This window comes from Ischnura elegans, chromosome 1 (genome assembly GCF_921293095.1).
Source record: "Ischnura elegans chromosome 1, ioIscEleg1.1, whole genome shotgun sequence".
In the NCBI taxonomy this organism is placed as follows: domain Eukaryota; kingdom Metazoa; phylum Arthropoda; class Insecta; order Odonata; family Coenagrionidae; genus Ischnura; species Ischnura elegans.
The window spans coordinates 67,548,162-67,575,983 of record NC_060246.1 but is presented as its reverse complement, the minus strand read 5'-3'; the positions used below and the strand labels follow the sequence as shown (position 1 = coordinate 67,575,983).

The following is a 27,822-nucleotide window of genomic DNA, read 5'->3' as shown; positions in this document are numbered from 1 at the left end:
AATGGATCCTTCTTCTCACTTCTCCCTGTGACTGTATGGTATACTGCATGTCAGTCTCTCCAAATACTTTCGTATAGTGAACCAATATTAGTAGCCTGTCGTGCATTTCTGGACTGAGGTCGATAACCGTACATGGTGAATGGCTTGCGACTACCGTGAGCCTTTTAAAAAGAGCTCTTAATCAAATCCCATGTATTTCCTGGAAAGCATAACTTAGGACAGGCCGATTCCTATGTGAATGGAATTGGATTAATACTTTGCATCACGCTTATTATAAAAAGATTTTAACCCGAGCGTATATTTTTGGAATCATTTAGTGCTACGAAATATTAAATGCATGGTATTTACATGCTTAGGTTTTGTTTTTAACGTCAGCTACCGCCTTGTAGTCCACTGAGAAAAATAAGGGTTTCCTTAAGTTCTTCTCATGACCGCTCATAATATTTTCAAATCCTTGAGAATAAATCCAAAATACAAAAATAAACTTTTTCCCCGTATTCTGCTGGAAATAATCAAGTGCTGATGAACTCCCTTGAAATTCGGGGTAGTCCTTGAAATGGCTGGAAAGGTCAACTTTATTTTCCTCCCGTTTTATAACCCTCAAGACCAAGTTTTATGAAAGAGAATGCCCATGTTCTTTTATTCAATTTTATGGATGCAAGGGTGAAGATTACACAATCAACAAGCTGGATACAGTCCCGACGCGACCTTTTTTATCCGCCATAAAATTATCTGCTCAGATTTAAGGCGTTTATTGCATCGCCTACTTATCTTTTTCACGCCACAGCACCTGGTTCCTATAATAAAATGTTCGCACCAAATTTTATCGACGAATTCCCTATTTATGTTTCAACCCTCGATTAAAACTTTTATTTGATATTGGATTAGAAATATAACAGGATTTAGCTGTTAGAGCTATCTTCCAGCCCCAATAGATCGTTTGAAGTAAAATTTGGGATTTGCGTACAGAATTGTAACCGGGAAGCACATTCAAGGGGAATATGTGGAGAAGGTTACTCAATCGTTGGGACGGCGAGTCTGAGAATGTATTCCTTTTTAATATAATCAGAACTCTCCTTTTCCATTTAATAAATAAATGGAGTCAATTCTATGTGGTATTAAACGGCCAACGTAAACCAAATGGTAGAATTTTCTTTAGGGAAGCTCAAGAACGACTTTTATTGTTATTTTACTTTTGAAATTATTTACTTATGTCCATTCACGTTAATCCTGCCCAACTTTTAACAATAGAGGCAAAATACAAAAACAACATCATCTTCATAAATTCAGAACTACTTTTCCAGGAGCTAATTTTTGGTCTCCACCTCGGTAATTAGAAATCCTTTTCATTTTTCGATAGCCGTTTTCGTCCCTGTATTTCGGCGGTATCAGTAGGCCTTTGTGTTGTACTCGAGAATTCTTGGATTCGACTGCTTGGCAGCTTCGCAATTTTATTTCCTAATTTTATTGGCATCTATTGCTGTTTTTGTAGGTAGGCTATTTATGGCTTTTTACTCCCTCAGGCTCATTAGGCCCTGCCCTCTGTCATAAAAAATTGGAGGTCGAAGAAAAGTTCTAAAAAACGATATAAAATCTGTATTACATGATGAATATATCTATGTGTAATTGTCTGCAACCAGCTACCGTGTTTTTCTAAATTCTTTTTAAAATATTATATTAATTTGACCAGTTATTTTATGCATGAAGATACATTCACTTCACACTGTTCAGCGCCTATCCATTGAAGTTGTTTTGGCATTTTTTAAGTATATAATTTTTTTTAAACTAGTATTATATTCATTCTAAAACCCCTTCTGTCCTCAAATTCTCGTTAATCTGTGTAATTTGTCTTTCTACTTAATTATTTGATGCTTCATTTTTGTACAAGCGGTGAATTTAGCAAATTTGTCCTTACCTATAGGGAGACGGGAATTTGTGTGGCTCTATTCGCGCATAGGCAGCATTTGTAACTGAACTGAGCTGGTGCAATAAAAATCGCACAAACAAATTAAAAACAATTAAAAGCAGGAGTGGAATGCGTCTACGTAAGTGAATTATTAGAGAAGTGGTATCATTTTAGCTTTTGACGGGGAAAAAATAGCCACTCATAATTTTTACAGTGTATTTATTCTAACTTTAATGCTGGTAAGATATCATTTGTTGTGTATTCAAAACGGTGCCGTAGGGACTTTGTTTATAAATGAAGGAACATCACTGGTATTCGAGCCAGGAATTGTTGCAACCTGCACTCCGGAATTTCGAAGACTTTCGTTTTGATCATAGCCCAGTTGGCAGCCAAAGCGTTTGTTCTCGAGACCTACGTTCTTAAGTTAGTTTTTTTAGCGTCAGTATGTAGTAATATTTTTCGGCGTGGCCTATTTTTTGCCTTATTCAAATATTCCTTATGTAAGCAGCTTTCCTTTTCCTTCCGTCTGCGCTAAAATTATATATTGATGGAAGTATTACCACTATATTTTTACCGAAATCAAAATATTCTATTTGTGTACACAACCCTTGTGCTGTTTCGTTTTTTTTGTGTGTATGTATATATTTGTTTAAAGGATTTTCAGCATTAATGATGACATGCGTATCGTTTGGCTGGGTGAAAATGCTGTGATAGTTCCACGTTCCAACGAAGTTCCACGTATTTGACTATCAGGATTTTGAGTGCAACGTTATGAAACATTATTTTAAAAATTGTGCGATTTCCTGTAAAGTTTCTAGGGGCTTGGTATTTGGACGTTCCGGTAAATATATAGGGATTAAAATTGATGGTAATTATAAAATAAAGAGCAATAGCGACAAAAACGGAACTTCATTAGTTCTCTCAAAGTAATGGAGTAATATTTATCGCAGTAATGAGTGGAAATAATATATTAGTAGATTCCTGCTTGTAGTGTGTCAATTTATATTAATGCATTTACTAGACCGCCATGTTATATAAATGTTAACGTTTTGAAGAGATTTTTAAAATCCCTCGTTTGAAAATCCGGTGAAGTTACGTATTTTTGCGTCGTAATGAAGATTTTATTAACACCTTTTTCTAGACGTAACCGTTTTTAAATTAAAATTACTCGTTATCCGATGTAATTAATCATTGTGCGATGCTCTGGGTTGTCTTGATTTGCTGAAGTGGCCTCATCGCGGTGATTTCGATTAAGTTTAAAAGACGTCTATCAATCGCTTTCGTTTTCTCTCTGCTACGAGGAGAGTTGAGAAGGGAAGAGAAATTTGATAGATTTGTTCAGGTAATTGAAGAAATCGCTTTATATTGACTTTATTTTCATCAAATTAGTTGTTCAAATTTTGAATTGAGTTACCTGTCGACTTCACTCCGTCGCCAGTGATCTGTAAGATGAACCGCTAAATATTTTCACTTTTAGTTTTCCAGGCGTCTTATTGCGGCAGCTAAGTCTGCATGGAAAAACGCCGATTACTTTTTTTATAATCATTACATGTATTATCATTTAATTAGGGCTTAGTCAGTTAACATCAATAAAATATATTTTTCCATAAATTAGCGTTTCTCTCGCAAATCTGAGGCTTATTGATTTGAAATGCTATCTCAAAAATTGATGTTATCGGTAATTACTCTCATAATTGATTTTCAGTTCTGATCTCCAAAGCCGATTTGCCTTTTATTATTGTATTTCCTTTATTATATTTATTATTTTTTCCCTTGCTCCTATTAACTTTTGTAAGTAGCGCTCATTTTTCTGCTCTAAGTCTCACGGAAGGTCTGGCTTCTATTTTCACGATGCAAATTGCCTAATGGTTCCTCACCATGATGTGGGTCGGACTGGAGTTCATCGCTCCGAGAGTCAATAGCCACCCCATTAAATCACCATGATTCTGGTGAAAAAAGAACCGAAAAGTAGAGGCTGAATATACTTATACACCTCATCCACGGCCCATAAAAACTTTTCTTTTGTGCATAATTGAATAAAAATTTGGCCGATTTAAAATATTAATCCATGTTTCGTGTATGCGAGGAGGCAATTCCAATGACGAAATCCCGTTTTAAAATGTATTTGAAATTTCATGTATACATAGTGCCAATTATGCGTGTCATGTCATTGGTCACCTGGCCGAGAACTCAGTCCATGATTCACTGAAGAAGAATTTCATAAAGTTAAGTCGTGATCCACATAATTTTTTCCAAGTCATTGCCCAAAAATTTTTCAGCCTGGTATTTATTTGCAGAAATTGCACCATTTTTTATTAATATCACTTAATGGCTAATTACCTATTTTATTTGACGATCATCTTCTTAATAGCTGATTCCGTCGAGTCATTAATCACCTGAGAAGTGTATGTATTAGAATGTAATCGTATGATAATTCTTATGCCTTGTAAATAATAACATTTTATGTCTGTCAGAAAATAGTGTCCCCGAATTATTCTGCTACAATATTTAATGCGCATCTTATTTGAAATGAATTTGGTTCTTTGTTTCACGGGAATTATGGTGAACATTTGATAAATTTTTTGCTCTCAGCCACATTGAGGAAAATGGGACGACGTATCATTTTCGTGGATATATTTTAATTGTTTTGTGTAAAAATCACTCGCAGTCTGTGTGCATATATCCTTACGAGAGTATCGTGCAAGTTTTTGACTACCTGAAAGAGATTATTTAGAGGTCTTAATTTTCATCGCTTAGCTCTAAAATTAAAATGCAACCTAAGGCACTATCCCTTCGCACTATTCTAAAGTTATTTGAAGGAGAAATATAGAGTGCCGAGTTAATGCATGGATTGTTTTAAATAGCGGTTTCAGCTAGGCTACTGCATCGACATAATTTTTAACTGCTCGCTTACGGTGATTTCAGGCGGCCTAAAATGAGTCGTTGTTGGCATTTTTAAATCTATATCTCGTATATCAATGTTTTTTTCCTTAAATGCCTCCAGCGAAATTTTATTACTTTCGGGAAATTTCGTCCATTGCCGACGCGTTTCCGAGGTATTGGACTCTCTTGCGAATCATGTGAGGTTGGATTCTGGATTGTTTGGTTTGAGATCTCATAAAAATTCAAATTACCCTTCTTTTTGAGCGTATGCAATGCCAGCTACACCAGGGAATGATTGAAGAGGCTGGTTATGAATGATTCCACGTTGAAAGGATATTTACAAATATTACACTCCCGGGAAAATTTCTAAGGCTTAAGCGAAACCAAGTGAAGTAGTGACCATGGTAGCTCATTCAATGTTACTTTATCTTTGTAAACTTTTTCTTCTCTTTACCTCGTTTACAACATGCATTTCAGCTCTGCGTTATACATGTACCCATTCAGTAGTTTGCATGTCTGTGGAGCGTATTAAGTTTTTTATCTCTCAAACCATGTGTAAAGTGCAACGGCGCAACTGCACCTTCAAACTGTATTTCCGCATAAGTTTATATTTAATGTGTCCAAATGGATATGATTAGGAGCAATTTTAGTCGTTTGTTTTATGAACGTTTTTTGAATTTAGGCGGAAAACTTGTAAGCGTGTTGAATTCTCCGCAAATTTTCCTTAATGTTTATTTCCGCTTACAAAAATGTAGCAGGTTGAAGTTGTAGTAAGTTTTATGTCGGCATTCTGGCCTTTTATTACGCCTATAATGATCGCTCTCCGTTCAAGTTGAATTTTCCTCATAGCAGTTTTATGCTTGTATCTTCGTATTTTTCGCTCTGATTATCTTCTCGAATATACTTTGGCAAGTCATAATCAGAGTCTATAAAACTGTGTTGATCCTTGTCCTAGAATCATCGGCCCATGTAATTCCTTCCCGACTTTCATCAGGTGTACACTTTTTCAAGGGTCTGTTCCTAATTCTGAATATTTCTCTTTTTTTTTCTAGAAAAAAAATAGTATTTTATCATTCTTATTTGTTCGCTTTATAATCAAGATATTTGTTTGAATAATTCCCATCTGCCTTATAAAAGTGAAAAAATTGATCTCATAATGCTTCCTCTACTCGCAATCTGCATTAAAGCTGGCATCTGGCATAAATCTGCATTAGTGACCGGTTTGCTTATATTTATTTATGCTATACGTTGCCATTTCCAATCCTCATACCGCAGTGATGGACGCTAATGTTGGAAACATTTCGGTTATTTCCTCTGCGTTGCCTGGCTTCACTCTGTGGGCTGTGTTAGAGTGAGTTGACTCATGACAAATGCTTTCCCACCGCGTTGGTTAAATCCTTCACCGCTCTTAAATTGAAATTCCCTTTGTTGTGATGTCATCCACTGATGCATGGTTTTGGATCCTAACCAGAGTTGACTTCGCGCTCGCGCATTGTTTCCCTAGGACCTCAAGTACATCGTGTTGAGGGGCACGTTAGCCTGCGCACGTGTCTATTTTAATACATTGTATACCATTACATATGCTTTATACTCTTCTCCTCAACTGTTTTATTCTTATATAAAAAACCTGTGGATTCTACAATCATTTTCCTGGATATCAGACAATTACTTATACCGCTTATTTTTTTATCAGAGCGCGACCCGGGTTTCAATGAATTATCATCATCTTCAGGCGCAAATTAACAGATTAAATTCAGATTATGATAATTCATTGAAACCCGGGTCGCGCTCTGATAAAAAATAAGTGGTATAAGTAATTGTCTGATATCCAGGAAACTTATAATGGAATACCACAAAGTAAAGCAAGAGTTAGTGAATTTTGATTCTGCAATCAACTTAAAATGAGTGTATTCAGTAGTTTTTAACGAATTTTAGTGTTGAATTGATTAAAAGCATCAGGAATATCCTTGAAATTCATCTAATTGTGGCAGTTTCTTTATGCTGGTTTGTCTATTGTTAAAAATCTTTGATCTTAAGGTGACATTTTCTATGGAGCAAAAGCTTCCCTCTCTCATCACTTATGAAGATCCTAGCTGTTTTTCTTCTCTCCTGGGCAGTGCCCCAATCACAGACCGGTGTAGCTTTAACCCCACACGCGTCACTGCTGATGGAAGACCTGGTAACAAAGCAATGGAAATAACTTGTATCTTGGGTTTCCCAGGCCAGCTTCGTATTTTTCGGAGCAAATGATCATTTATACTCCTACTCTTTTATCGCCATGGACATGCTTGTATATAAGGGAGGACTGGTTTAAGGTCACGGTTGATTAAACACGAAATCATAATTAGTCGATTTATTGATTCGTGTCTACGATGAAGAATGTGGATCTCCTGAAATAGTCTCGTTACAACTTCTTTTGGACTAAGGAAAGCGGTAGTATTGCAACGTTTACATCACTCAATACGCTTATTTTGAGACGCATGAAGCCGCGTGTGGTGTTGCTCAGGAACATGCTAGCGCGCGCTGCGTTTACCGTTGAACATATGCCTGGAACGCTTCCAACCCTATTAAAATAATTCCTCGAAATCGAAGATTCCGTGTGATTTTTATAGCATTTACGGCTGGAAAATGTTTCTTTGCATTTAACGCCAATGCCATGCAGTTTTCATATTATTCGCTATCTAATTGGAAAAAAGTGGAACGATTGCAAGATTTCTCACCGGATTTATGTCTGGAAAAACGTCATTCCTAGCCCAGGAAGGGGTTATAAATTCCGTTCGGCTAAACTATTAGAAGTATAAAACGATTTATGTCTTCTCTAGCTAAAATTTCGACGTATATAAGTCATGATACCAACCTCTTCTCGACCATTTGAAGTGCTGCTCTTTCGTGACGTCATCGTGCGAAAATTTTATTTTGGTTTGATGTTTCAGATTATCCAAGATGCCAGATAATGTGACTTAACGGGCCCCCTCGAGTGTGTCTTAAGAAAATTTTCTGTCGCACGTTTATTTTATGTCAGAAGTTTTTATTCCGGCATTTACTATAATTTCAGTGTCGTACTTCCTTGAGCGTAATTTTGGTTTTCCTTTTTCTGTCTCGAGAAATTCTTCAATTCGCAACTTATAAAAAGGTGTCACAATTTGTCACAATATCGGTCAAAAATTTGATTTCTGATTGATGGTTTCCAAACTATTAAACTAAATTACCTACAAAATTTGTGGCAAGGGTCTTTCATTAGAAATCACTATATTGCCATTCCTGTAACGGAGGTAAAATTGAAGGTATCAAGTAAAATTAATAATTTATGTGATATTGGAGCCTCCAGCATTATTTTTGCTCATATAATTGGGTTTAATTAACCGACAGTTTCGTGTGAGGAAGAATTAGGTTTGGTTCAGTTTCATTGCATGCATCAATTTAATAAATGTGTGAATCAGAAGCGTAGAGAGGAGGTGGTTATGAGTTTTGAAGGCCCACCACAACAACGTTGGAGTCAAGGTCTTTTTGAAGTGTTGTTCGGACGTGGAGAGTATTTAAGTTTTCATTAAAAATTATTTCCATAAAATTTTGTCCTTTTCATTATCGTTCAATTTATAGCTTTTATTTTTGCATAGTTTATAGTTTAACGAATCTATATAAGGAAGTAACTAAATTCCCCCGGACTTTTTAGACAACAATGGTGGTGTGAACCAATTTTGAAAATGATAAATGAATTTTTTTAAACACGGCTACTATATTTATAGGACATGCATAAATCAGAAACGTAGTGGCCTTAAAAGGCGCTGTGGACGCAAAAATCGAGCGGTAAATGCTAAGTATCTTTCTTCATTAATCATTACCTTGAATTTTCCTCAACGCCTCGGTGAATGTATTTGTTTATTATCCGTGAGTTCGAAGGAAATGGTTTCCCCTCCTGCGTTTATAATTCATATTTAAGAATTCTATATTAAATTAATCCCACTATTCCCTTCCATGCGGCCTCTTCAAGTTCGCCGCATTCTTTCTTCCGTCTTACACCCTCGAAATAATGGTATTCCCGTTCCCCTCCTAAACGCCGCTAAAGACTCCGTTATCGATTCATTTAGAGCCACACTCGTTCTTATTTCGGGGTTAACTGACCAGTTCCCCTGGCCCCGAGAGCATTTTCCTCCTTGCCGCCCAACCCTATAATTCGCCGCTCAATTTACCCTCTTTTTTCCTCCTTCCACCCGTCTCGCACACATAGCGGGGCTCCTCCTCCCATCTCGCGGGATTCCCGCACCCACCCACCACTCTCCCGATCATTCCTCCCCCTCTCCTCCTCCTTCGACAGTGCCTGCGGTATTCGTCGCCCGCCCGATCAGCCGTCAACACCTCCTCTCCCTCCCCCGCAACGCGCGAATTTCGCATTCTACGTGACCTCCCACGGCAAATGCGCGCATCGCGTTCCAGGTGCATTTTATAAACTAATGTCAACTTTCAATCGAAACTGGAAGCCATGACGTAGTGGAAGGGCTCCATAATGGCATTGAAGATACTTTGTGACTTCCACAGTTTATTTAACTCAAAAGGACTGGTTTCGGCTGTGAAGCCATGTTCAGGTACATTGAAGATCATCATGTTTTTCATTGAACCTGAATATGGCTTTGAAAACAGCCGAAATCGGTCGTTTTGTGTTAAATTAACTGTGGAAGTCAATAAGTCTCTATTCAACTTTTTTTGGAGAGTTCTCATATAAGAATGTTACGGCTTTGAGCATGGTTAAAATGAAGACAGAACTACTTACGATTTGTTTTTTTTTTATTGTTCGAATTTGTCTTATCAAACAATATTTTTTGCGTACTTAATGAAGTTCGATATGTGCGCTTTAATCCCCTCGAAAAGATAGAAACCCGGCGTCGGTATTAGCCTACGCATAACGAAAGATGCCAATGGGACCACGGTTTTACCTCCAATCCGACGGACGGAGTGCTGTACTTGAAGTGCCCTCTTCTAAGTACTATTGGGCAATCTCTGAAAAATCTCTGCATTTTTTATAATAACTCCCTCTTTTTTTATTTGGGGGTAATTGAATGTAAGTGGTTACGTTAAAATATCAGACTGAGTTTTCAATCGAAACTATTTCTCACCAGATTTTCTCTCATTTATGTATGTACATACAATGAAGCTCCGCACTCTCTTTTTGGTAACGCCTTTTTTCGTCTATGTATGTCAAAGCGTCAGCGTTCACTTGATAGAAGTGATTGATTCACTGTCCGTCACAGCCGCAGTAAAACAGTTGTTTGCATATCTGCAGCTGTAACGTAACTGGCCTTGGTGTCAGCATTTTATCCATCATAAAATATGTGGTTAGGATCCCGCTTCGTTCGTCAGTTTAAATGTCAAGCCTGTGTTTTTCAGACCAAATATTTTATTTGGTTGTTGTTTTTATGTGAGATGATATGAAGGAAAACTCATTTTTTGTTGAAATCTTCAAAGTGAAAATTTCATATTTCTTTGAAGTAAAATCTGATGCTTTCCCGGCAAATATATTCGAAAAAGACTATTCGGGCTTCCAGCCGGGTGATTCGGAACCCGAATCGCCTTTAGAAACGTCGGCAGAATGGAGGGAGACCACCCAGCTGGAAGCCCGAATAGCCTTTTTCGTTCATATTTCTTTCTTTACAATATGTTCTACCTACATTGGAAGACCAAGTTCTAACTGTTCTTCTCACGTCGAGGTATATTTATGACTTCCTTCGAATGAAATACTGGTCACCCCATAGCAAATTGGAGTATCCTTCCGCTAAACTCTGATCAGGAGTTAAATTTCTCTAAATTATACCATCACTGCTTTCCTCTATATATCTCAGTTGTCAAAACACGATTGAGCCAAACACTCACCTTTTATATTTATCTCCAACTGTTGTGTGTCATATTTTTGAGCTGTTGCATTCGTTTTTGGGGAATCATTACTTACTATGCTAATTTCTTCCTATGTAAATTAAATAATCAATTTCAAGACCATTTAGTATTCGGATATTTAATTTGATCAAATATATTCCATCACAAAATACCTGGAGAATTTGAATCCCGGATATGGCGAAGATTTTTCTGAGACTGCCCGAACCCTGCTTTAGTGAAGGGCACTTAAAGCACGGCACTACCTCTATTGGATGGGACGGCAAGCCGTGGCCCCCATGGCGCCTTTGGTTGGAGAAGGCTAATGCCAACGCCGAGTTTTCTCTCCACCCTTCCTTCCCTACCCATCCTGGCATTTGGAATATGGGACGGACTGCTGAGGTCATTTGAGCTATGAGAGAAAGTTAGGTAAGGAAGGGCGGAGAGAAACCTGGCGTCGCCCGTCGCCCCGCCGTCGCTGACGCCCAGGGGATCACGTCTTAAAGTCCCATCCGACGGACTGAGTGTTACGGTTGAAATGTCCTCCACACATCATTGGACAGTGTCTGAAAATTTTCTGCTACCGCCGGGATTTGAACCCGATCCTACGGGGTGGGAAGCCGACAGTCTAGTTTCCACACCAACCCGATCACCCTCCTTACCCATACCTCATGGCGTACATGACCTCAGCTGTCGGTCGCCTCCTTCAATTACCATAAAATAGGAACTAAGTATATCCATTCAGTTTGTTTCTTCAATCGCTCAATGACTTACTATTCCGTTCGTTACGTAATACTCGAAATCCACCGTGTTCATAAACCACCACCTTTCCCACCCGATTTCTCTCGCCCCTATCTTTCTTCGTTCTTTTTCCCTCTCCTCGCTTTCTTTCCAATTCTCATCCATCCTCTTCCCCCCAGACCCCCTCCCCCCGTTGTGCCAAACCGTCCTCCTCCCCCAATTCCTCCACCTCCGCCCCCAGCCTCCCTGCTCCTGTCCATCGCATCCACCCTCAACCCCTCCCCCCGTTCCACCTCACCCCTATAACGCCCCTCTTCCCCCTTCATCTCCGCGCGAACGCCGCATAACCCGGGGTCCGCTCTTCCTCGCTCAATCTTCGCCTCTCCCTACGCCAGGAAGACAGTGTAAATCTTCCCGGAGAGCGAGTGATCCGCGGTTCGATTCCCACCCGCGTCACAAACCCTCTCGTCCCACACAAATTCTTTCTCTCTCGTCTCTTTTTTTGCCCACCGACTTGCCCTTCGAAGGGCGCGCGCATCGTAACGGAAGAAGAAGGGAGCCTCTCCAATCCTCCTGCTCCCTATAGTCCCCGCGAGTGCTTTTTGAGTGTGCAATAGTGTGATCCGTTCCGTGCAGTAGGAAGCTGCACTTGCAAAAGAAAAAAAGAAAGTAAAAAAGTTTATTTCCTCCCCGTCTTTGAAGCTTCCCCTCTCCGTTCGGCCGCGTCGCACATCTCTCGTGCAAGTGGAAAAAAGAGTCCGAGTGAGGTGATCGGGATTTCGACAAACAGGTACGACGGCGCTTGGGTGGGTGCGGTGGGTGTGTTATTGGCCAAGTTGGGGCGCGAGGGGAGAGGGAAACGAAGGGAGGGTGGTGGAGTTCGCCTTTGTTTGTGTCCATTTGTGCCGGTTTGAAAGTTTTTTGGTGAAGAGAGCATGTTGCACACCTTTGTGTTTCCCGTCCTTCTTCCCTCTGCCCCTCCTCTCTCATGCAGTGTCAGTTTCCGTGTCTCGTGCTTGAACGGTTTGCGTCTCCCCTTTCGCCATAGTTGAATGGTTTCCATCCTCGGACACGTCTTAACTCTTTGTGTTGACGGTCGGTCGCCTTCGCGATGTGTGAATTGAGAGGCCGTGTAAGGCCGGCGTTAAAAATAATTCTGTGGTTTATTGTAGCTTTATGGTTTCATTAGACCTGTCATTTCACATCGTCAGGCCTGTTATGTCGGGTTGCAAATTATGTCTGAAGTATTGATGTTGTGGTTTGTTTGTGTTGTTTATATTCTGTTTTCTATCATTCAAATATCATGAAAAATAACTGGAGGCGTATTTATATGGCTGCACTGTCTTTTTAATGTAGGAGTTTGAACATTTGATTTTATTTATGATCATGTGCAAAGTTGTTCGCTGTTAACGTGGTATTTTGAAATTGTCTTCTCTCGCGAGTTCTACTTTCTTTGTTTTAATTTCTTATCTGACCCTTCGTAATTAAATGATTAATTTTGTTAAGTTTTTTCCAACTTTTTTGTGATTTTTATTATTTTTTAAAGCTATAATTACATGAATTATCGATGGAACATCGGTATATTTTCCTTTTTGCTTTTTAGCTGTAGCCTTGTTGAAATTGTTACATCATATTTTTAAATTATCAATACGACTTGTTCACAACCTTTTTTATTCTTACCGCTTCCACGCTGAACGCATTTAAATTTTTCTTTCATTTACGCCACATTTTTCAATATTTATTTGACCTTAAGAAGAGGATTGTGAGCTTTCAGCGAGTCAAGAATTTTTTTTTCCATTTTCCGAATGCAACCATCGTTCTTTTATTCTCTTCGCCCCGTTGTATCTGTGCCGTAGACTAATAATAATTGGTGAAATAGAAATTGAGTCCGTGTTTAATTAAAAGGAAATAGCTTCGATATACATTCAGTTTTGCGTCACGGGATTTCCTGCGGTAGAAAAAGAAAGGCGAACGAGCCCTAAATCGACCGACAGGAAGGAATCACTGGCAGAGGACAGCGAAACTTGAGCCTGAGAGGAAGTTATTTATATCGATTTGGTTCTTCAGCCTATTAAGCTAAACTAGTTTTTCTCGGCAGAAATGAAGATCCCCGTCGCATTAATGATATGTTTTGGTCATATTGTGTGCTTATCGAAGCCCAATTTATTGGCCTGTCTCCCCCCCCCCCCTTGTAGGGGGATGGTACCGTCGGGCCCACCGCAAGCGGTAGCATTTTTCGAGAGGTTTCCAACTCTCAAGGAATTTTTTAGGTAGCAAATGCTTGATTGATGTGATTCTTGAGCTATATTTGTTTTAAGAAACCTACACAGCGTTTTTTTGCCATTTGTAGTGGATGACAATTAAAGAATGTTAAATAATCCAGGAATTGAATTGAGTCTGTAACTATCCCGTGTGTAATTGTGGAAATATCTTCGTTTTTACCTGCATTTTACCCTTTTTGTTTTTTTTTAAATACTGTCTGTAAATAAATTAAATTTTTTATGGTAACATTAGTCGTATTGATGAGTTTTCCATAACTATACCGATCGAGATTAAATTTTCTAGCTGTTATTTTCCTTTTTCCTAGTCCGCATGGGTACTTTCCGTAGATTTCCGTTTTCGAATGGTTTGTTTTACCTACTGTGACTATTTATTAGTAAATTTTCTCTGTTCAATAATAAATATATCTATCTCCTGAATCTAGAGAGATTTTTTAAATCTAAAACTAATCCGCTTTTCCCAATGCCCATGTTTTTGTTCTCTGTTGTTCATTTTCTCTATCTCAGAATAATGATACGGCATTTAATCTGTAGCAAATTGTTAGTGAAAACTCCGTAGGGATACGTTAATCACTCATACAGCGTAGCTAGTGAGTCGATGTTGACTTCTCAGGATATCTTTAATCAACTTCTTAAGTGGTGACGAATCGGATCGGCGTAATCAACTAATCTGCGTACAATTGTGTACAAATTGTATGCTTTCTTGATTATATCACAATATAGTCGATGGTTAAGTCAATTATGGTTGACCTAGTTTTCTACACCCTCCTGAAACGTGTGGTGAAACTATTGAGAAACACACTGTTGATTAATGAAAATGTAATTCTTTTGTTTGCCTCTTATGGGAAATATATTTAAACAGGCATTTCAAAATCAATGTATTCTATAAATATGAGCGTGTTCACTATATAACAACATATACATAATCAAAATTGTAATTTAAAGTGTGTTTTATAAATGATGTTTTTTCCTGGGTAAGCCCATTTTTTAATTAATTGTGGATATTGAAAATTTATTAATTTCATTCGACGTTTTATCGGAAATATTTTCGTAGCCAACAGCATTAAAGATGAATTAAAGGGAAAGGATTGTGAAATTTCCATATATTTTTGTGATAACCGAGAAAGACACTTCAATATATAACCTCCCAGTGGCCATAATAATTATCCATGGTAACATATAAACTTCAAATGGTAATTTCCACACTTAAAAATAAAACTCCACTACCGACCATGGTTACGACATTCTATGCCATTTTCAAGGCGTGGAAATTACCATTTGTAGTTTATTATTCTATGATGCATATATTGTATTTCCACCAAGTCGTGCCTGTAACGATTTCATACGCCCTTACGGTTTCTGTATCTGTACATTCTGTACCTGCACCTGTACATTCTGTACCTTTTGTTTTAAGCTTCGTGCTGTTGTTTATATGATGGAGAACAGGAGCGGTTCCGCTCGAAATGAGTTTCTCCCCTTTTCCGCCTCATGCCGGAACCACTAAGTTTCCTCCTTGCAAAAGGTTTACGGCTAATAAAGCGGGAGTTGGGAAAGAGGCATTCATCTAATGACTCACCGAAACGGGCGTAGTCCGTGCGGGACTAGCAATCTGTACTAGTGGTCGCAAATTCCCCGACTAAATTCTATTTATTTTACATTTTAGCGAAGGTAGAATTAATCCTCATTTGCGGTCGTTCTCAAACTCGATGTCAGTTTGTTTCTCCTCTGCATGCATCGTATTTTCCTGCGTGATGGAGTCATATTACTAGAGTAAAATTCCTCAACCACCCGTGGATTTAACTTTTTCCTGAAAATTACTTTTATCCGTATATCTTTCCATTTTTTCTTTCCCATACTATAGATCTCATTTCTCTCTTTTTGCTTTATTCATTGTTTCATTTTTCTCAAACTAGATTTTAATTGCTTATATCCACGCAATTGAGTGTGATAATTAATTCGAGAGAGAGAGCGTTCTTTCTAAAGTTGATGACATATTTCAAATTTTTTGGCTCTGATTTTTTAATGAATGTTCGAAATCAGAAAAATACGCCCAATTAAATGGTTTTACACGATTATTGTTGCTGAGTTTAAGTTAATGTCTCGAATGATCCCTAAGTGTAATCCACTTTTAATATCCTTTGGAGAACGTCGTTGTGCTCAAGGTGTATTAGTCATATCTTTTGTCCTGCATAATATACAATGGTAGAAAATCGTGCGTTAAGGAAGTTACTTATTTCTAATCGGTAGCTTGCTGTTTGATCCAAGGTAGCCGACAATCATATAACTCGCCTACAAAATCCTGTGGCTTGTTCAAATATTTATATGTGCTGCATATGTGATAGTTTTTCGGTTTTTCATTATTAAAATTTAATTTAAATGTTGTTTATTTGAAATAAAAGTAATGTACGTATTAGTTCCAACAGTTTTCCTTGTGGTTCTACTGATTATTTATTTATTTATTTATTCCATCTGCTAGTATTTGATTATGCGTTTCAACTCTTGATTAATTTGTTTTCAATTACCAAAGGTCAATCCCATCCTTCATTACCGGAAGTAAGCTGATTTTTTCAGCCTATCCCGCTTTTAAATTATGCAATAAAAAACATTCAAAGTGATGAAAAAGGGCCACGCTTATAATTATTTTAACTGCTGTGGTTGTCATTGAATTACTGGAAGTTATGAGTCGATGGTTGAAAATTGCTCTACGTCTACATTCTTCTCATGTAATTACGATATTTACCCTCTGGGTCAACGACCAATTTTCTTATTTTTACACTTTGGATTCGTTACGGAACGTTGATATTTATGCAATTTCCATCTGACTAACTTCAAAATATACGTTATATCCCTGAAATAAAATTTTTTGTATTGTTATCATATGTTAGGATCATACTTCATTTCGAAAGACCTGGTGGTTGAAAACATATTTTGTCCACGTATTTATTTAATAATGCAATTTTGATGAAAGGGCTGCATATGACTTAACGTGCGGTGTGCCGTTTTATGACGTCAAAAGTGGATGGGCTCAATGAATTTTTCAGTTGTTGGGGTGAATTTTCATTTTAGCGGTTCCAACCTCGTATTTATGTGTTTGGCGTTCTTTTCATAGAGTGTCTGTTTTACTTAGAAATTCTCTTAGCCCAATAATGACATTGCATGGAACTCAGTTGGTGTAAAAATGAGTCTAAACCTTCAAACTAAGACATTGATTCCACATCCAAATAATATTGTCTTTTTCCCATGTGTTATGCAAAAACAACTTGTAATAACAACAGCTCCAAAAGCATAATAAGTCTGATATTTATCTACTGTGAGCTACTACACCCTGAAGTATTTAGTTTAAAGGAAGAATGTCTCTACTTCAGTGCTTCAATATGGAGGATTAGGTTAGGATGGAGCTCACTCCTAATTAATCTGTTGTCGTGTTAATATCACGCATGCCAGGTGCAGAGGCTAGTTCCTTTTCCATGGCTTCAAGTATTTTAACTCGAATTTTTGGCCGACAGAAGACAATAACGTGGAGATTAACAAAATCCCATCGCATTGGCTTGCCGTTTACTGGTTCTACCGTGCAATTTATATGGTTTACTTATGTCAAAGGTGTTGATATTTTGACGTATTAGGTTTGCCATACTACTTTGGGTTTGAGTACTTATATTAACCTGTTTGGGCTCGAGTCTACACACCTTTTATAACGGAACAAAGTTGTTTTTCGAGTCTCAACGTTCCAATTCATATCCAAGGATATCTAGAAAAAATATTTTCCTTAATCCTCTTTATCAACGAAAGTCTTGCTAAGAATTTGAGTGCTTTTTATTCTTAAATAAGTGAATGTTAGGATTAATGTACTGTTTTTCTCTTTCAGGAATATAGTCAGCAAATAGGGGACGACAAAAGTTTATCCGAGCACCTTAAGCTTCCGATCCAACGCATAAACGACTACCAACTCCTCTTAAAGGTAAGTTCATATTTTTTATACCTAGAATTATGACGAAATCAAATAATTGCTCTTGAAAGAAGTAGTGTTTTCCTACGCTAATCGTAGCCAAAATTCCTTTCTTGTTAATTTAACGTCAACGACTTGAGTCCCTTGTTCGTTAAGCTTTTCCAAGGTCTACTGTTTTGTTTGTTCTCCAGCCAAATATTGCAAAAGCTCATTTGTGAGATAAAAGCAAAAGTGACCCGTTAGCCAATCTCTTCAAAATTTTACTGACCGCAAATAGTGATGGCTCTTTGATACATAAGTGGCTTGATTCGTGAGCATACATCATTAAAAATAGTAAATTAGACTGCTCCCATTGTTTCTTTGGAGATTGATTGAAGTATTTTCTTTGGGATCCAAGGAATCTAAATTAACTAAGGAAATAGGTCAGCTTAAGTATGCTATGTTAACTTCGCTTTTGCTTATACGTTTTGCTAGTTTTACTCCTTAAGTTTGCTGCTTTAGTAGCTTTGATTTATTCTCATGTGTCAAAAATAATTTTGGCATTACTCGGTAAATTCCTATAAATACCTCCGCCAACCTTGTTTTTAATCTTTATGGTCTTTACATTTGAAATATAACGAGTTTTCTTTCAATTCTCGGTAGGAAAAAATCTTTGTACCGTTTTATATCTTTCACTAACTGGACCGTTCTTGTACATTACTAATTATTATTGTTAAGAGGGGGGGGGTAATGGACTTCAGCTAAGGGCTTTTTCGCAGCTTTGATTTATAGTTATTTCAGGGCGTAGGAACGCATTATCGTTTCAGAACTCAGTCGTTTCAGGAAGATGAATAATGTAGGCCTAATTGCTCAAAAAATTGATGATTGTGCAGAAATTTGCATACGTGTGTGTAGAAGTGTGTTATTTTTATTTATTCAAGCTTTCATAACAATTCCATTTCCATTGATTCAAAAACAATACCTCTTATTCTCAGGCTACGGAACAACTCCGGATTTAAAAAACCACTCAAAGTGACGAATTGCACTATAACTAACACCATATCGTTATGGAATCACAAATAAATTCTAAATTTCAGATTATGCACTCCTGGAGGTTGTGGGGCAGAAATATTATTTTTAGTTGGGATTCGTCGTTTTGGAGAGCGTATGAGAATCAATTATTCATCCTTTGATGTTACATACTTACTTAATTTTTATTCTAGAGGTAGATCGTAAGGATCTAGTCAAACCCATCGAATAAACTTGTAAAATTTTATGCCATTGTAAACTTTAAAAAATGAACCATAAATTTGGATTCCATTCCATCCCAACAAGTGGCTTTCTGAAACCTAAAAATATAAGAAAAGTTTGATACTAATAAAATTAATTAGCATTAGGCGTTATGAAAAAGTGATTAGTTAAAAATGAAGTACTATGTATTAATAGACTGCATTTCATCAGCATGTTGACGTTATGTCATTCAATGACCTTGAAGCGATAAAAAAATATTAAGACGTTGGATCATGATTCGAGGAGAGAAAATAACCCCTAATATAGTGCTGACATAGATAGCGGAACCACCCGTGCGTTATACATCGCAAATTGATCATAATTGATCAAAAAAGAGATGATGGTGCAGAAAGTGGCGAATTCGAATGGTTTAATGTGTAGCAGTTGATGAAATATTATGGGTGTTATGATCGGTTTATAATATTTTGTTGTTTCTGCTGTACTGAGTCTTCACCACGGATGCGATATTGATGTCGAGGTTTAGTGAAACTCTACAAAGGACGTTGTGCTGTTGCTGTGATATGAAATCATTTTAATTGATTTCAGCGCCTCTGCGAAATTTTGTCGTGTAAATTTATGCGGATATTTTTCCACCCCTTCCATCTCGATGTACTTATAGATGTATGGAGTGTTAAGCACGAACATTTTCGTTATTGGTTCTCAGATACTACTAATGGCTGTGATTGGTTTTATGAGTTTTATGAGATCCCGATTCCGAGATTTTTCATGTCAAACTGGTAAGGGAACATTCTAGTAATTCTAAATTTTATAATAAGGTATTCTTGTGACTGCGCTGCGCAGTTTTCAGAGGCGTTTCACTGTAGATATTCTATTTAGTCCGTGTACTTCTTCTGAATGTGTTAGTATATATATATATTTTCAACCTTTAATTTATCACCGAAACAATCTGCAAGTTTCTATGTATAGTATCGTATATCTAATAATTCATTGCATTTGCTATGTGTGAATGTGTAGTTATCGTGTCTAATCGCATTTTCATAATTTTAAATCCGTGGCTTTCAGACCTAGTAATATTCTTTGAGTTTCCATTCATTGTCATCCGTAATAAATTTTTATTTTGGAATAATATTTATGTTGTTGAAATTGTTTTTTTTTATATTTCATGATTTTTGAATCCTTGATGGTATGTGTATCGGATATTTATGAAGCTAATCACGCTTCAGGTATTTATTTCCAATCGGAAAATTATGTAACTCAAGAGCATTGTTTGACACGTTTTAATGGAAAATATAATCAGGCTAAATATATTTGTCTCCCAAAATTTTAATGATAATATTTTTTTTAATGTAGTCTGTATTTTTTCAAGTAGGATCTCGAAATAATTGAATTCTGTGTTACTATCAAGGTGTAAAATAGCTCGTTTTCTTTTCGTTTGCCATACTCATTTGGTTCTGTGTAATATTTTTATGCCCTTATGGCTTTAGTGATGTGCTGATGGAAATTCTGATGGGTGCTGGGGTAGAAAAATGTATCGATTGAAATTTTTAAAATAGATAACAATTTATCTCGGTACATTAAATAGTTATTAATCAGGAGTTGATAATTAAATACCTTCGTTTTACGACGACTATAAGTCCCTAATGAATTTAATCAAAATATTTTCATCTCTTCATGAATGAAACTTTCAAAGCTTATTTTTACGAATATGAATCAATAAGCAACGCTTACCTGTGCAAATATTTAGCATACGGAGTATATACTTGGTATTATACTCTCTTCTGTAAAAAAATATATGAGCATGTTACATTTTATGGAATAACTTGCTTAGCTTTCGACCCATTTTTCCGGGAATGGTGCAACTTTGTAACTAACATATTTATGCGAATCTTGTCATTTGTAGGTAGATCCAACGTCTTCCGACTGATTTATTGTCGTTATTATATGCGCTGGTACAGGTTAAACAGAAGTAGGATTTGAGGATGCCTTTTTTTGTGCTTAACTTTCGTATTTACAAACTTCTTCTTGGTATCAAAAATACTTTTTGAAACTAGAACTGTGTATAATGAAATAAATTAGTTATTTTTGTGCAGGAAGACGTTAGCAAAACCACAGGGCACTATTTCCCAACGAATTTTTTTCACTTTCGCCACTTAGCGTTCTCACTTCATCGAAAAAATTTGATGTCGTAAAAAGGGAAACTGTGAATAAATAATTAAATTGGTTGTTTTTGTAAAGGAAAATATAGGCAAAACCGCCGGGAATTATTTCCCAACGAACCACACTTCACTTTCGGTACTATACGTTAATTAATTACGTCACTTAATATTAAGAGTTTTATTGAAATATAGAAATTACGCGTAATTTAACATCAAATTAGAGAGGTAATTCCTTATAACTTCTGGTTCCAAATAGAACTCAAATGAGATTAACAGCAGTGATGATATAGCCTTCTGAAGTGGAGGCTTATTTAGCCTCGCACAGGGAAAACACCGGTAGTCTCGAGTGTTCACTTTCAGACGCCTGTGGCGGCTTGTGTATTACCAGGCACCTGTTAATAGCGCTAGTAGAGCTATGTAAGTAGCAGGGATTCCTTAAAACGTCATACCAGTCTAATTGTTCGGGAAGAAAGTTCATTTTTTTATCCATGCCAGATTTTCCAGGTTTCTGGACCACTGTGTGCCAGTCAGAACGGATAGATTCATCAATGGCCTTCATATTCTGTTCGCTTAATGGCGTCGATGGGCCCTGGATGCAAGGCGAATCTGTCAGAGGATCACTACAGAACTAGGGAACTGTCCAAGAACTACGTAAGGCTGATTGGATCGATGCAGCATCCAGTCGGTGTTTTTGCGATCTCAAGGCTTTAGCATACAAGCGTGACTTTTGCTTGTGAATTTCACTCGGATTTCCTACATCTTTGCCGTCATAAACTAGCTGCACCTTTTTCCTCTTTTTTCTGGAAGTAGACGACTGTTGCTTGCACAGCATTGTTTTTCAGTATTAATCTTGTAGATCGCTTGAGGTATTTCCTACGAAAAAAAAATTAAATTATCCACCACGATCTGAAACATTATATTATATTGAGAATATTTATCTGCGTTAATCACCGATCCAGCCTCATGTATTTTCTTTTCTACTCCTCTACTCACATTTAATTTTCAGAGTTCACATGAGATTGACTGCGTCCAAAACTTCAATTTTTGATTTTTATTTTACTTTTCAGAAATAATGAAAGCTCCTTTAGCTTTATTAGGCTTTTTTAACATATTAGGAGTCGCATAAGATTTTCCAAAACTTTTTTGAATTGTTCATTATTGGTTTGAGGCAATTTTACTCCCATTTGGTAGAAATAACATATTTATCATTATCCATAAAAGGGTTTGGAAGAAAATATCAACATTGCTCTTGTAGTTTTGATAACATTTTGTGCTTTTGCATGCTCTTTCATGGTTTTGTTCAATTGTTTTAATCCTCAGTCATTGTGGACGCTTCGGAGAAAGAGTCACTTTATGTAAAGAGACAGGGTATTTATAAATGAGGAAATGCTACATGATTTTACAGAGCAATAAATTCCCAGGCATTTATGATTTTTTAGTGGACCAACCCTTTTAAAGATGTGGTTAGAGTACAAGCAATGGTTTAATCATGAGAGGAGATTTTTCAGTGGGTGGATTGTATTCATGATTGACGTTTTTCATTTTTTACAATGACTCTTAGAGACAATGGATTTAATTTATTTGTGGGAGACTCGATTTGAAATCTTTTTGTGAACTGTATCGCCTAAAACTAAAAAAATAGCTCATCGTACGGCATCCCGTAGGTACCCTCCTTTTGGGTGTTTACTTGTCCCACATCACTGAGAGAGTATCGCTTTATTGTCAGCGACGGAGAATGCATCATTCTTTGAATTATCGCTGGATTTGACCCTTTGGATTATGCGAGCAGCCTCTCTTACATCGATACTACCTCGTCGTCCACCCGAAATAGAAGCTTTAAGCGTCGTATATACATGGGAAAAACTGATCTTTTGTGTTCCAGGAGAAAAATTTTTACAGGGGAAAGGCGTCCGTGCAAAATAATCAGCGTTTATCCTTGACAGATAACCCCGCGCACGAGCGGTAGAGGACAGACAGGGACGTCGTCTGGCTTGTGTCGCAACTCATTCACATGGAACCCCTAGACACACGTCTCGCGATGTCATTGTTCCCTCGCTGCCCGCCCCCTCCCCCTCTTCATTTCCCTCCCTCGCGCCCCCTGTCACCCTCTCAGCATAGTCGATGCCCGCCAAAATAATTCGCTCATCCACCCTCCCCTCCGCACTTATATTCCTACCCCTCTTCCCCCTACTCGTCCTCCCGTCTCTCCCTCCCGTTCGCTCTCGCTATTCTTGAGCCACGTTGGGCCGCGAGGGGGAAGAGGGAAGGGAATAGCGGTGAGATTCTCAGGTCTGTGGGTCGGTGAAGAGTAGAGCCTAGAAAAAGGAGGCTTGGCCTCATCGATCGGCCTCTTGTATTTTATATAATGTCGTCTCACTACCCATATACGCTGGAGACTTCAACGGGTGGCTTCATCTACATATTCGTAATTTTCACATCAGAAATCCTTAAAATTTTCCCAGGAGGACCCGCGGACCCTCAATTTCCCTGGGGTGTTTTCCATACACCTCGGAAGGGCCCCGAAATCTCCGGTAAATCCTCCCCCCCCCCCCCCCTACAATTTCAAAATCATAGCTAACTTACTGCGTATATCTGTGGCCGAATACAAAGAAATAGGAGCGCGATTGAGTGATTTGATTGATTTATGCGACTAATTTATTGAATTCCTTTACTATTCTGATGAGAAACTGAATCCTACACCTCTCCAATGGGCAAAATATCTTCCTTAGTTTATTGTTTCTGTCGGTGGTGGATATGTTGTGCGGTTCTGAGATGACGTTCTACATTTCACTCTGAAAGCTATCTGTTTCTTAATTACACAAGTACATATTAGAATTAAGCAAAGTTAAACTAAACCTTGCAATTAGGCCCCGAGCTATAGCAGCTTCCAGCATAATTCATTAAATTCAGTGCAGCGCTCTCGCCGCGCCGCAATTCATGGTGGTTTTTCGGATGAATTGTTTTTTAATACACTCATGTCCTATGGTCGATTGTTGTAATTTCTATGGAAATTAATTTGAGGAGCTGAGTGAATATTATTATTTTTGTTTGTATTTTTCTCTTTGCACACTTCAAATGAATTTTCTAAAGTTTACGTTAACGTTTGTGGAATAAATTACAATACCATAGCTGCAAGTTTTATGCGTAATTAGAGGCCTGAGCTAACTCTGCCTAAAAATCGTCGAAGTGCTTTGAAGGTTCGAGCGACGTACGTACTCTGTTCGATAGGTACGGCTACGTAATGCATTGTAATTGTGTCATATATGTACGGATATTATCTATCTAAGAGTGAGAGAGAATTGGGACAGTGATGGTCACGGTTGAAAAATTCGCGATTTTGAGCAGCCGGTTATGGTGTTTAAGAATGTGGATATATTCTCAATTTTCATATGTGTTCCGAGCATTTTTATTGCTTCATTGCAGTATATTTTGTTAAATTCTATGGTAATGTCTTCCTGTTAATCCCTTTATTCACGATTTTTAAGATTAAGTATTGAGACCACAAGTACACAGCATAGGAACAAGAGAGGGAATGAAGGTTTCATACTCCATGTCACCTCTGGTTTTAATTTTAAAATCAAGAATAATCGAGGGACAATTTTGGCGAATTAGTTTTCTAGTTGCCCTCCGATTTCCCTTGTATGCGGTCGTATGGGTCATATTGAGAGTTACGGAAGAAATGAAGGTTGGAAAATGTCTTTTCGAAGTTGTTATTATTAAAAGTCATTCACTCATCTTCTGGCACTTGTATGCTCGTTTTACTTCCCTATTTCTTCCCGATTCGCCAAATATTTTGTCGCAGACGCCCATCGCTTTGATAATAAAGTATCCTACAAGATATTGGCATAGTTTTTGCCAATTTTGACTTTTCAGGTCTATTTTTAATAAAATGACAATCGTTGACTTGTCTATTTTCATTATTTCCTGCCATTTCATGGTCATGTAGTGATATATGTATGTTACCAAGAGTAAAATTTCTTATCATCTTATAATAAATCCCATAACATTGATCTTACCATGACTTTTGGGAATTGGCAATCAATCATTTTTGTAAATGGGCTGATTTTAACTAAAATTCAGATCTAAATTCTAATAACATATCATTTTAGATTGTGTGGCATATACGTTGCGTAGAACCTCCGGGGAATTCCGAGCGTTAGGGGAGGCATGAGGCTCGTGACCCCTCCCCACCTAACTTCCCCTCCAAAAATTTTAACAGAAATTGCTACGTCCACGCTTCACAGTGTTAGCCACCCGTTTCAGTATTTCACAAAATTTTCATCAGAAAGTTGGATAAATTTTATTTCGGAGAAGGTTAAATTAGAATATTACCTGGGGAGAAACAATCTCTTGAAGTGGGGTTACCCCTCAGGCCGCCTGGAGGTAGGGTTGTCCTGGGGTGGTCCCACGCCCCACCCCAACCAAATTCTCTGGCTACGCCCATGTTCTGTCGTATAATATTTGAAAAGTTGATTTCTTAGCTTAATTCTAATAAAAAGATATCTTGTCAGGCCTTTCGGGGGACTCCCACTCTACCGGTGGTATATATAGTCGATTTCCTGACGTAGGTATTACCTCTTCAAAACTAACTCTACTCTTTTGAAATTTTCAGGGTATATTGAGTACACCCTTATCAACAATCATCATCAATCACCCTTATCAATAATCATAATCTCTTACCATCTCAATGTGAAATCTGTACCTTGAATAAAATATTTGATGACGAATGTTCGTGCATGGGACATAGGTAATAAGTGAAAAGACTCTATACTATTCATTCTGGAAATTTTAGTGTTATAGCTTCAGTTTTAAATAGTTAAACGTCTATAAATCAGATGCGAGATGGATGTGTCCCTTAATCGTAGACGGCTTCTCTATTGACTCCCATGATAAGGTTACGGTGCCCCAATAGAGTTTCTCTCCTACTAACCTTTCAAAGGGAGTAAAATATTGTTTTCTTTGGTTTTAGCTCTTTTTCGACCTTTGGGTTGCTGTCTCATCGTTTCTTCTCCTTTAACCCAGGGAAATGCTTTTAGTTGTAGCGAACTATCCATTATTCAAGTTCGATGCAGATTCAAATGTAGAGCAAGTGGTTTTAGACTTAATTAATTGTGTTTCTAATTCATTTGAATAATTACCAGCTATTCCTGACTATTTTCATCAATCCGGATAATGTTTTAAATCTCCACTCTTAAGTTAAGCGTTTTAATGTCATTCCGCTGGTACCCTTTGAGTTTCTGAGGTAGTAGAACTGTACTTCAATGTGCACGCAGTCACCGCTGCATTCCTTCTGGTATGGACTAGATCTGCTGGAATCATCCAAACTAGAACCAGCATCTCGCGTGTAAGGCACCTGCAATATCGCGTATAGGAGAATGGCTCTCTCCCTCTCCCCGCGTCTCTTACCATGTTGTGCTGTGGACGCTTCGAGTACCGCAGGTATTGAGTCGGAAGGGACGTTAAACTGTGCGGCTCGCTGGCGCCGTTCCTTGGGAGAGGGCCAGTTGGTCCATGCCCCTCGTACCCTACTCACCCACCTAGATCCGACAATCACCTACCTCTACCGCTGAGGCATTCCATGTGATACATTCAGGTTTGATGCGCAAGTTACGCTACCTAGGTTGATAAACCCAATCCACTTGTATTTTTGGATATTTTTTTATTATTTTGCAATAACATCATTCCGATGTTATTGCAAAGATTCCACCCTTCGTAATATTTTGTATCATTTCATTGACGGTTGCCAGGAATGGAATGATCTTGATTTTTCGTTGAAATTCCATTAATTAATTTCTAAAGTCGTTTGTCATTGTATTTTATTTTGACCCACCAATAAGAAGCTATTCGTTACGTGTGCGTCCATAAATATTTGTTTGATGCGGTCGTCTTCTCTGAATACTTTTGTGGGTATACCCATTTTTGTTGTTATAACATAAAGGTTATCTTCCTTACTGTTGGCTTCAAAGGACAATGAAGTGACGTATTCTCGTGTATTTTGCTTCTGTTACTGCTCAATGTTTGCAGTAAACTATCTTGCCGTGTAAACTGTGGGAACTAGCATAATCAGCACATTAATTGTACCATCCATTTGAAACGAAACCACTTGCGGAATTAATAACAGGATACCTCCCATTACGTCTCAAAGGAATTTCTCCTAAAACTAACCTCTTTCATTTTCGCTCCTCTATTAAAAGAAGCAGTCTTCCCATAAAAACCAAAAAATATGTTTTTTCTCTTCCTTGGACGTTTCAAATGATGTGTGTAAATCTTCAATGAAACACCTGTCATCGTCTGTTAGCATGGTTTTCACCAATCTCCGTTGGCGAAACGATTTACCTGCACGCTTGTAACGAAACTAAGTGTAGCCTCTTCATATCCAACCAAAATAACCTTGCCTTAAAATTGTGTAACAAATTTGACGTGATAAATCCGGAGGTTCAAAGGCCTTATCTAAAATTAACTAACCTTGTTAACGGCACATATTAAGGAAATGAATCGCTTCCAAGAGATATAAATTATAACCTTCAAGCTGAAAGTGTTGGCTTCCTATGAAAGGCATCTTAGAATGCGATGGAGGCGCAGACATATTTAACCCTGAACATACTCTTTTAAGAATATATATTTTGGAACAGATACAAGTAGGTGTATTTTTATTACGTCCCTTGTGTAAGTAAATATTTTCACTGTATCGTAATTTGTGTCATATAGCCATACCATTTTTTCCTTGAGGAAAGGGTAGGACTACAGCGTTAACTAGCTTTTTCACAGTAAATCTTCTATATTTTCTTCCGTATTACATGTCAGACCTTGCATATTAAT

At 37.6% G+C, this 27,822-nt stretch overlaps 1 protein-coding gene across 7 annotated transcripts in view; it reads left to right on the top strand.

The window, feature by feature from the left end:
- The window catches only part of LOC124162716 (obscurin), a 260,560-nt gene that overhangs the window by 146,396 nt on the left and 86,342 nt on the right, over positions 1–27,822 (top strand). For 6 of the 7 annotated variants that reach the window (XM_046539364.1, XM_046539373.1, XM_046539331.1 and 3 more), the window contains one exon: positions 17,537–17,629. In XM_046539364.1, the coding sequence (XP_046395320.1) occupies positions 17,537–17,629 (93 nt within the window). Of the gene's footprint in view, positions 1–11,791; positions 12,183–17,536; positions 17,630–27,822 lie in introns of those variants that run through there. The other variant, XM_046539381.1, reaches the window with a different exon arrangement.